This window comes from Schistocerca nitens, chromosome 4 (assembly GCF_023898315.1).
Source record: "Schistocerca nitens isolate TAMUIC-IGC-003100 chromosome 4, iqSchNite1.1, whole genome shotgun sequence".
NCBI classification, from domain to species: Eukaryota; Metazoa; Arthropoda; class Insecta; order Orthoptera; family Acrididae; genus Schistocerca; species Schistocerca nitens.
In genome coordinates this window covers 138,207,163-138,219,330 of record NC_064617.1, presented here as the reverse complement: position 1 = coordinate 138,219,330, position 12,168 = coordinate 138,207,163, and the positions used below count along the sequence as shown (strand labels likewise).

General features: G+C 38.7%; 1 protein-coding gene across 1 annotated transcript in view; it reads left to right on the top strand.

Moving 5' to 3' along the window:
• The first annotated feature begins 384 nt into the window (after window positions 1–384).
• The window catches only part of LOC126253077 (origin recognition complex subunit 2), a 124,077-nt gene continuing 112,293 nt past the window's right edge, over window positions 385–12,168 (top strand). The window contains exons 1-2 of the mRNA XM_049954172.1: window positions 385–669; window positions 756–947. Of these exons, the coding sequence (XP_049810129.1) occupies window positions 567–669; window positions 756–947 (295 nt within the window). The 5' untranslated portion in view covers window positions 385–566. The remainder of the gene's footprint in view (window positions 670–755; window positions 948–12,168) is intronic.

The following is a 12,168-nucleotide window of genomic DNA, read 5'->3' as shown; positions in this document are numbered from 1 at the left end:
CGTAGCACAGTGACACGTGTAGTCCAAGAAACAGCTGTGACTGGGTCCGTCCGGCCCGTATTACTCAACCAAACGTCAATTACGTGTTATTTTAATCGAAGTACATATCGGTGTGAGAACTCTATTGGTTAGTTATTACAATTTTTCTAGTCTATCTACGTACAGCGATTGCTATAATCAGTCGATGATTATGTTTTTTACATGTGGCAATATCTCATTTTCCCTTCAGTTTCCCTTTATGCATGATCCAGTGACCTCAGCACTTGTAGAGATCACTAGCGTAATCGGTTGTATCAATGATCTCTGCGTCATGTGGAATCGTCTACATCTTTGATAGTATTTTCTTCACTCTGCGTCATTGTTTTGTTTAGCGCGGGAAATTGATGTCGATTGTGAGGAATGTGTACATAATGCGTGACATGGGAAGAAGTATTTGGGATTCTCACTTTACTAATGGGCATTTTGATATTTACATTAAAGCGATCCCTTGAAAACTCCTCAGTGCAGTAATTTAATAGCTATAAACTAATAGAAACAAGATAATTACTTAAATTTTAATTTGAATTATGGAAAAACTGAAGAAGCGTGTAATAGAAATACGAAGTATATCAGATGACGATGTTGAAACAATTATTAAACCACTGTCTGTAGTCATAGAAGACCCTAAAGGTGATATTAATAGGAACACCACTGAATTTACTATTGCTGATACTCGTCATTGCGAGACATTGTAGCTTTCATGATTTTTTTTTTAGGGGCGAGGATAACACGAAGTAGGAACAACAAGGGAATACCATCACAGATACAGAAAACACCTTCGCGGAGACAGTCATCTCGTATATCAAGAGTCGCACCAATAGTAGAAGAAGATGAAGATGACGAGGAAGATACGTTCGTTGATAACGCCAGAATTGCTGCTTCTGTCGTGTCCGATACGCCGAATGGAGGTGAATAAAACATAGACAAATGACTGTTATTGTATTAATCTGCCAGCGCTTTTGAACATTCCTATGTTTGTACACTTCTGACATTATCAGCGTGGGCGATCTGTAGTTTCGTGAACACTGAATAAATTTTCAGCTGCCGAGATCGCCGAATCATTTATTCATATAGGTAACCTGTTAGGCAATTCTCTGACGAAGCCTTCCGATCTAGAAGACAGAGAATTGCTGAAACCGGTCATCTATATGAGTAAATGATTTTAGTGATAGTGGTAGTTGCAAATTTATTTTGTGTTCACATTCCCATGTTTACACTGCTGCAAGCTTACTTATTAAGTTTTCTAACCCAAGCCTCTCGTAAATAATACAGAATAATAAGTGGATATTAAAGAAGGTCTCAAAACAACTCATTAGCTCCAAATTAAGATTTGTTCTTCCAATGTGGCTACGAGCATCGAAAGCTGGACGAAAAGTTATTATTCGTTTAGCGTACAATATTGTGGAACAAAGTATTAGTCTATAGATATAAGACAGTGGTACTAACGAAAAGTAGATTAAATATCTGAATCTGTCAGTTTAACATAGAGGACACAAGCAAATCTAAATATCAGTTTGGTTAAGGACTAAAATTACTCCAGGAAGATGAAATGTCCCCAGACTAACAAGTGGCGATAGCCTTTGATACAGTGGGCAGTGATGTCTCGCAGAGTTTAACTTCTGCAACAAAGTGAGTACTGAAATGATTAGTGTATTGCCTTTTTAATAGTTTCTGTATGTATGCTTTGAGAAAAACAACCACTTTGAAAAAAGCCACTGCTTCTCCTGTACTACTCAGCTGGATGTTTTCATCTGACATTGGTACTTCCAAGAAAGCAGTTGTGTAACTTTACAAAGATCACTATCAGCTGACTATATACTGGCAAAGTAAAGATCCATCTGATATTGGGATTAAGTGGAATCTGCAGTCTTTAGTCCAAGTAGTCTGATAAATTGCAGGAAGAGTAGCTAGGCAGGTATTCTTTTACTGTTTGGGGCTTTCCTGTTTCATGCCTGATTGTCACTGGAAACCTTTTCTAGATTTTTGCAGCAAAATATAAAACTCACATTGTGAACCACAGAGAGAGATATGCACTATTTTCTTGTCATGTGCTTCCATGGGATAAGTACTTTTTTTCACTTTTGGTACCATGTCCCAGAAGATTATAGCATATGAGATAAGTGACTGAAAGGATACTAGAAGTCCTGTCTGCAGACTGACGTGGCAAAAGATATTTATGAGTGCAAAGTGTGCAGAACTGAACTTTCTGTTGATGATGTGTGCGTGTTGCTGTCAGCTCAGTTTTTCATCTATCTGAATGCCCAGGAACGTCACATATGGAGGCTCATCTAGTGTGTGCCCATTGATCACTGCTTCTGGTACTTGTAAGTTATTTTTTATTTGTTTGTAATTGCATAATGCAATCTTTTTTATTTTTTTGTAAGATTAATGGTTAAAATGTTAGCTGTGAACTAGTTGCAAGACTGTTACATTAATCGTGTGTGTGTGTGTGTGTGTGTGTGTGTGTGTGTGTGTGTGTGTGTGTGTGTGTGTGTGTGTGTGTTGTTAAGGTAAGACTCCATCCATGCAAGAGAAAGGCCCTTCATGCTACATCATTTCAGTCTTCTTAGCAACATTTTTTGTTCCACTCAATGAAGGGCCTTGGCAAGATCACAGAAAATGCCAAAAAGGTAATTTTCATTGTTTAGTTCTACTAATGCAAAGTTGTTGAGGTCATATATTGCTTCCTCTGCATAGAAGTCCTTATAGAAGCGTGATTGAGCTGCTGTTAAAAGCTTATAGCTTTCAACCCTGTCTCACTTTTTTCGTACTGACTTCCTTTTATTTTTGTTAACTTTTACATCTGCAGTCTGATTGCTGTACAGATTTTAGATAGCATTTGCACTGTGTATTTTATTCCTTTTAGGTCACTTGGTTAAAAGTTTTTTAAATCCGCAAATGCCTCAATACTGAAAGTTATGATTATGCTCATCTACTTTGATCTGTGACATTATCAAATTGGCAATACACCTGTTCACCTGTTTCAACCGTGTACAATATGGCAACTGTAACGCCATGAATACACCTGCAGACAAACGTAACATGTGAAATATTTAATGCCAGTAACAAAATTAAACTAACGGTACAGCTGTGGAAAGTTGGTGGAATTGAGTTGGGTCAAACTAAATATACAACAGTAAGAATAATGATACCATTCCAGACCAGATATCAAGCCAAAGATATTCATGAAGAGGCATAGATAGTTCTCTTTGCTGATGATACAAGTATAGTAATCACACCTGACGAACAAGAATTAACTGATGAAATTGTCAATAATGTCTTTCAGAAAATTACTAAGTGGTTTGTTGTAAACGGACTCTCACTGAATTTTGATAAGACACAGTACATACAGTTCTGTACAGTATGTATGACGCCATTAATAAATATAGACCTTAATCAGAAGCATATAGCTAAGTTAGAATATTCAAAATTTATAGGTGTGTCCACTGATGAGAGATTAAATTGGAAGAAACACATTGATGATCTGCTGAAACATTTGAGTTCAGCTACTTATGCAATAAGGGTCATTTCAAATTTTGGTGATAAACATCTTAGTAAATTAGCTTACTACGCCTATTTTCACTCATTGCTTGCATATGGCATCCTATTTTGGGGTAATTCATCACTGAGGAATAAAGTATTTATTGCACAAAAGCGTGTAATCAGAATAATAGCTGGAGTCCACCCAAGATCATCCTGCAGACGTTTATTTAAGGATCTAGGGATATTCACAGTAGCTTCTCAGTATATATACTCTCTTATGAAATTTGTTATTAACAACCAAACCCAATTCAAAAGTAATAGCAGTGTACATAACTACAATACTAGGAGAAAGGATGATCTTCACTATTCAAGATCAAATCTAACTTTGGCACAGAAAGGGGTGAATTATACTGCCACTAAAGTCTTTGGTCACTTACCAAATAGTATCAAAAGTCTGACAGATAACCAACAAGTATTTCAGAAAAAATTAAAAGAATTTCTGAATGGCAACTGCTTCTACTCCATAGAGGAATTTTTAGATATAAATTAAGAAAAAAAGTTGTTACATTAAACTTTTTGGCAGATTAAAACTGTGTTCCGGACCGAGACTCAAACTTGGGACCTTTGCATTTCGCGGGCAAGTGCTCTACCAACTGAGCTACCCAAGCTCAGTTGGTAGAGCACTTGCCCGCGAAATGCAAAGGTCCCGATTTCTTGTCTTGGTCCGGCACACAGTTTTAATCTGCCAGAAAGTTTCATATCAGCGCACACTCCGCTGCAGAGTGAAAATCTCATCCTGGAAATTGTTATATTAACTTAATTATGTTGTTAAATTAACTTAATTATGTCATGTATTGGAAAATTTGACTCATTCCACATCATTACGAAATATCATATTCATGATCCATGGAACTAGTATTAATCTAACCTAATCTACACAAAAAATTCTCAACATCCCACTCAAAAAATGCGAAAACAGAAACCATTAGTATTGTAAATTTTGCTTAATTAATACAGCTGAACCGGATCACTCAATACCAGGAACCTACACACAACACAAAAACTAGTATCGCAAATTTCATTTGGCCTATGCATCTCAAACGAAGGTCTTGATATCAGGAACCCACATATAATTCATAAATCTGGTCTCGCAAATTTCACTTGACCTATGTGGCAGCTAAAATGAAGCCCACAGTACCAAAAATCAACACGCCTAAGCCACAAAATCCATTATCTAAACCTTCACTTGCCCATCCATCTAAAATGACATCCACAGTACAAAAAACTTGCATAACTGCTAGCAAAGATGTAACCTAACTGTTGATGGTAAACTGGTATCCACATCACCATCCAATCGCAATCCAACACAGTTGTGAAACACTAACTGAAAAACCCCAAAATTCATGAAAACTTGTATCACCACCAATGTCAATATACACAAACAACTGTAAACATAAACAAACATACTATGCGTATTATTCGCGTAGACCGTGTTGACACTCGGCACAGTTGCTGATGAGAGCAACCGTAAATGGGAAATGCCTTTATGATCACTCCCGTCAGCCAACTTGATTTGTGTGGATAATACTGTACTAAAAAAATAATAACAAAAATAAAACCAAACCCACTGTCACCTAAATGTAGGCTGGCCAACCCCCTCCTCTCTACATGCAGAACCTAAAATACAAAACAAAATCACCCTTAAGCAGTCAAAATAACTGTAGGAACTTGATTGTTTACACCACATAGGCCAAATGAGACAAGCAATGATCTGCTCTTAAATTTCTCTAAAATATCCTGTACTGACTAATAAAGAAAAACACTATGAAATTTCCAGCCATAACAAACACACATAACTAATAATACAAACACAAGCAATAATCTGTCACCCACAATATGCAAAATCAAAGTAACTCACTGATAAAACGGCGTAAACTCATCCGGTGACAACCTCACACATGCAGCTAAAAATGTCAAATGACTGGCTAAGATATCTAACAACCACCTCAATGCATAAACATCCAACGCAAGAGAGTACCACCAAATTGTACAACATGCCATCTACGATCATGACGTGACTCAAAAACTGCTTTGGCTGACGTCACACAACACAATTACGTCATGAGCTAAAGCAGACCAGTGTAACTGCAACTTTCGGTTGGTCCACCAATGCTATAACCATCCTTCTGTTTAATTATTTATTTTTGTTTGAGGCATTACCTGTGTTCCAAATATTTACTTCAGTTGACTGTTCATGCTGGTGGGGAATGCAAAAGTTGTGTAAACAGTCTCCTTTGTAGACTAACAGCATTTTTTCAGTATCCTGTTAATGAACTGAAGTCTGCCACCCGCCTTACCTATTACTGAGCTTATGTGATCATTTCATTTCATATCCATATAAATTCTCACACTCAGATATTTGTATGAGGCAAGAAATTTTAATTGCGAAGCTTTGATATTGTTGTCATATGATTCTGCGATTTTTTATGAAGTGCATAATTTTACATTTCCCTACATTTATAGTAAGTTTCCAGTATGTGTACCAGTTTGAAATCTTGTCAAGATCTGAGTGAACGTTTCTGCAGCTTTTTTTCAGACAGCAATACATTGTAGATAACTGCATCAACTGCTACAAATATTGCATGCTAGGTCATTAAAATACAACATGGACAGTAATGGTCCCAACAAACACCCAACGGGTAAACCTGAAGTTTCTTCTGCTTTTGTTGCTGACACTCCATCCACGATAACGTGCTGCATTCTGCCTACAAAGAATTTTGTTTTGAAGAGCCAGGGACTTCTAGTTGTGAGCCTTGTGTCAGACTCCTGCTGCTGTCTGGTACACACTTATAGAGCAACAAGTCACGTATTCAGTTGCTTCAATGTTTTCTTAGTAGTATATTTCTTAAATTTTATGCATGCTTTTTTTCTATTCAAAACGTGTAATCTCATGGTTTCTAACTGTAATGTGTTGCCAGGCAGTCTGTAGCATAATTTTCATTTCTGCTGAACAGCCAGCATCAAGGCTTATAAGGTGTAGTAATAAGCATTGCTGGTGTTGTGAAACAATTGAAAGAGTTACAAGCAAATAAGTTGCCAGGTCCTGATGTAATCCCAATTTGGTTTTACAAAAAGGACTCTTCAGCATTGGCATCTTACTATGCCTGCATTTACCATGAATCTCCTGCCCAGTGCAAAGTCTTTGGTGATTGGGAAAAGGTGCAAGCAACTCCTGTATGTAAGAATGGTAAAACAATAGGCACACAAAGTTACAGATAGATGTCTTTATCATTGATTTGCTGCAAATTCCTTCAACATACTTCCAGTTTGCATGTGATAAATTTCCTTGAAAGGGAAAAGCTTCTGTTCACAAATCAGTACAGTTTTTGAAAGCATCGCTCATGTGAAACGCAGCTTGCATTTTTCTCACATGATATCCTGCGAAGCGTGGATGAAGACTACTAGGCAGATTCCATATTCCTAAATTTCCGTAATGTGTTTGACATGATACTGCATTGCTGACTGTTAATGATGATATAAGCATATAGAATAGGTTCACAGATATATGAGTGGTTTGAATACTCCCTAAGTAACAGAACACAGTATGTTGTCCTTGATGTTTGGAGCGTTCATCAGAGACAAGTGTATCGTCAATAACTCCCCAGGATGTGTAATAGGGGCATGGTTGTTATCTATACACACAATTGATCTGCTGGATAGGGTAAGCAGCAGTTTGTGGTTGTATGCCAATGATGCTGTGGTGTACGGATAGGTGTCGTCGTCGGAGTGACGGTAAGAGGGTACAAAGTGACTGAGACAAAATTTCTAGTTGGTGTGATGAATGGAGCTAGCTCTAAATGTAGAAAAATGTAAGTTAATGCAGATGGAAAAAAAATGAAGTTTGAGTACTGCATTAATAGTGTGCTGCTTGACACAGTCATGTTGATTGAATACCAAGGCATATCATTGCAAAGCAATATGAAACGGAACAAGAATGTGAGGCCCTGTTCAGTAATGTTCGAGTGTTTGTGATCAGCACCAGGTCAGATTAAGGAAGACACCGAAATGATTAAGAGGCAGGCTACTATATTTGTTGTTGGTAGATTTGAAAAACATGCGAGTGTTACGGAGGTGCTTTGGGAACTTGAATGGGAATCCCTGGAGAGAAGGCACATTCTTTCTGAGGAAAATTGTTGAGAAAATTTAAAGAACCGGCATTCAAGGATGACTGCAGAACAATCCTCCATACATTTCGCGTAAGGAGCTTGAAGATAAGATTAGAGATATTAGGGATTGTATTGAGGCATATAGATAGTCATATTTCCACTGCTCTGTTTGCCAGTGGAACAGGAAGGGAAATTACTAGAAGCACTACAGGGTACCCTCCGCCACACATCATATGGTGGCTTGCAGAGTTTGTATGTTGATGTAGATCCTCAACCAACCCGCAGATTTTGTTTGCTACCCCATGTATTCAAACTTTTGTTAATCAGTGACAGCAGGGATTGACTCTGCTGTGTTTACTTTCCTTTCAGGATGACGTGAAAAAAAGTGGAAGTACAGGGTGATTCAAAAAGAATACCACAACTTTAAAAATGTGTATTTAATGAAAGAAACATAATATAACCTTCTGTTATACATCATTACAAAGAGTATTTAGAAGGTTTTTTTTTCACTCAAAAACAAGTTCAGAGATGTTCAATATGGCCCCCTCCAGACACACGAGCAATATCAACCCGATACTCCAACTCGTTCCACACTCTCTGTAGCATATCAGGCGTAACAGTTTGGATAGCTGCTGTTATTTCTCGTTTCAAATCATCAATGGTGGCTGGGAGAGGTGGCCGAAACACCATATCCTTAACATACCCCCATAAGAAAAAATCGCAGGGGGTAAGATCAGGGCTTCTTGGAGGCCAGTGATGAAGTGCTCTGTCACGGGCTGCCTGGCGGCCGATCCATCGCCTCGGGTAGTTGACGTTCAGGTAGTTACGGATAAGGTTTCATAACTAACCTTTTTCGTAGGACTCTCCATACAGTTGATTGTGGAATTTGCAGCTCTCTGCTAGCTCTGCGAGTCGATTTTCCTGGGCTGCGAACAAATGCTTGCTGGATGCGTGCTACATTTTCATCACTCGTTCTCGGCCATCCAGAACTTTTCCCTTTGCACAAACACCCATTCTCTGTAAACTGTTTATACCAACGTTTAATACACCACCTATCAGGAGGTTTAACACCATACTTCGTTCGAAATGCACGCTGAACAACTGTCGTCGATTCACTTCTGCCGTACTCAATAACACAAAAAGCTTTCTGTTGAGCGGTCGCCATCTTAGCATCAACTGACGCTGACGCCTAGTCAACAGCGCCTCAAGCGAACAAATGTACAACTAAATGAAACTTTATAGCTCCCTTAATTCGCCGACAGATAGTGCTTAGCTCTGCCTTTTGTCGTTGCAGAGTTTTAAATTCCTAAAGTTGTGGTATTCTTTTTGAATCACCCTGTATTTTCAGAATCCATGCTGATTGCCATGGAGGATGATACTCTTTTTGATATACCTCATTATGTTTGAGCTCATAATTCGTGTTTTAGAATTTTGCAACATATGGATGTCAGTGAGTTGGGATGGAAATTTTGTGGATCGTTTCTGTTATGTTGTTGGAGACAGGTGTGACATGCTTTTTTCCAATCAATGAGCATTTTTTTTCTCTCCCCCTCAGGAGAGAGCCTGAATGAAAAGTGGCTGTGAAGGGGCCAATGTGTGTAGACTTCAATGACTGCTGCACGAAAATCTTGTAGAAAGATTTCTCATAAAAACCAAAGCAATTCTGGTCATACTGAAAAGCTATCAGTGGACCAAAGTTACTGTCCATACACTCAAGATGTTTAGGAACTGAAACTGGGGGTAGTAAAGCAAAAGCAGAAATACTGAATTCCATTTTCGTATGTCCCTTTACAAAGGAAAATACACAGATGTGCTACCCAGTTTATGTTCCTTTACAGAGGAAGATACACAGATGTGCTGCCCAGTTTACTCTTCACACTACTGCAAAGATTAGTCATATAGCTATATTAGTATAAATGGCTTTAAGAAATAGCAAAATTCACTAAAATTAAACTAGGCTTTAAGGCCTGAAGGGATTCCTTTCAGATTCCATAGAGAACTTGCAGTTGAGTTAGCATTCATCTTAACTGTAATATACTGTATATTCCTGGGAGGTATAGTACGGTTAAGATGAAAGCTAACTCAGCTGCAAGTTCTCGGCAGCACATCTGTGTATCTTTTGCTTGTGTCTGTGTATGTGCGGATGGATATATGTGTGTGTGCGAGTGTATACCTGTCCTTTTTTCCCCCTAAGGTAAGTCTTTCCGCTCCCAGGATTGGAATGACTCCTTACCCTCTCCCTTAAAACCCACATCCTTTTATCTTCCCCTCTCCTTCCCTCTTTCCTGACGAAGCAAGTGTTGGTTGCGAAAGCTTGAATTCTGTGTGTATGTTTGTGTTTGTTTGTGTGTCTGTCGACCTGCCAGCACTTTCGTTTGGTAAGTCACATCATCTTTGTTTTTAGATATATGTCATTGTAAAGGAACATACAAAAATGGAATTTTGTATTTCTGCTTTAGCTTTGTTATCTCCAGTTTCAGTTCCTGTGATGTCCTTGAGTGTATGGACAGTAATTTTGGTCCACTTATAGCTTTTAAATATGACCAGAATTGCATTGGGTTTTATGAGAAATTTTTTGATAAGATTTTCATGCAGCAGTCGTTAAGGCTACACACGTTGGTCTCTTCACAGCCAAACGCTTTTCATTCAGCATCTCTCTGGTGTTTTGTTTCACACCTATTAAGCAGTAGGCTCTGTTTCTTCAGAAGTTTTTTTGCATTGTCTGTATATCATGAAGGGATAATTCTATCATGAACTGTTCTGCCATGTACATATCTGTCAAGTGTATGGTAACTACAGTGCCAAGGGAAAATGTTTTGAGTTCCTCTTTGAGATTTGGCATTACTGCCTCTATATCTAACATATTAAATTTATATCATGTAATTGGATAGATAAAAAATCTGCTCACCAAGTGGTGGCAGAACATACACATAAAAGGAGGTTATAATTAGGCTATCTTTTGGAGCCAGTGGCTCTTCCTTCAGGCAGAATGGTTGAAGGGGAGGGGAGAGGGATGAAAGAAAAGGACTGGAGAAGCCTAGGAAAAGGGGTAGATTTCAGAAAAGTCACCCAAAACTACAGATCAGGGGAGGCTTACTGGGTGGGATGAGACTGATTATTGGGGACTACACTGAATGAGATTTGAATACCGGAGAGCTTAAAGCTGTAAGACAGGGTAGTATGACAGACTAGAGTACTGCTAAAACATTGTGTACAAGTAATAAGAGTGAGAAGCTAAGTGCATTGCACGTAACATAGGTGGGAGGGGGACAGAGAAAAATACACAGGTGAGAAAATGAAAGGTGTAGAAAACTAAAGTGGAGAGAAGAAAGAAATAGTTACTGTGAAGAAATGCTGAGATAATGTAAATTAAGGCCATATGGGTGGCAAGGACCAAGGCTGTGTTGTGGGGCTGGTTCCTATCTGTGTAGTTCTGCGAAACTGGCATCTGGGGGAAGAATCCAGATGGCGTGTGTGGTGAAATAGTCACTGAGGTCACAATAGTCATCTTGTAGAGCACACTCTGCAGCAGGATACTGTGTGCCGCCAGTATACACACTCTGCCTATGCCCATTCATCCTAGCTGATGATTTGGTGGTAGTCATGCTGATGTAAAAGGCCGAACAGTGTTAAATAACAGCTGGTATATGACGTGTGTCATTCCACAGATGGCTCTCCCTTTGATAGTACCCTATGTTTTGCCAGTTACAGGGCAGGTATAGGTGGTGTTAGAAGGATGCATAGGGCAAATCTTGCAGTGGGGGCGGTCACAGGAATAGGAGCCATAGGGTAGGGAGATGGGTGCAGAAGGAGCATAGGGTCTGACAGGAAAATTGTGGAGATTGGAAGGGTGATGAAAAACTATTTTAGGTGTGGAGGACAAAATTTCAGACAGAATGGATCTCATTTTAGGGCATGGTTGTAGGAAGTCATGGCCTTGTCAAAGTCACTGATTAATACATTACAGGCCATGATAATACTGAGTGACCAGTGGTGTGCTCTGAAGTTGTTTTTTGGAGGAATCAGCAGTACCAGGATTTGATGTGATAACCCTGAAAATCTGCTTTTGAACTAGCTGGTGGAGTAATTATGTCCAGTGAAGGCTGAGGTGAGGATGATGGTGTATTGCTCTAAAGAATTTGCATCAAAACAAATACATTTGCCTTGAATGCCAAGGCTGTATGGGAGAGAACGTTTGACATGGAAAGGATGGAAACTGTCAAAATGTAAGTGCTGCTGTTTGTTAGTAGGTTTAATACAAACAGAAGTGTGCAGCTGGCTTTCGGTGAGGATGAGATCAACATCAAGGAAAGTGACATGGGATTCGGAATAGGACCATTTGAAATTTAATTGGGAGAAGGTATTCAGAGATTCTAGGAATTTTAACAGGTCAGCTTAGTTTAGTTATGTCATGTTCTGTAGATTATTTTTACGATTATTTTATTGATATGATATGGAACAAGTCAGATTTCAAGATATA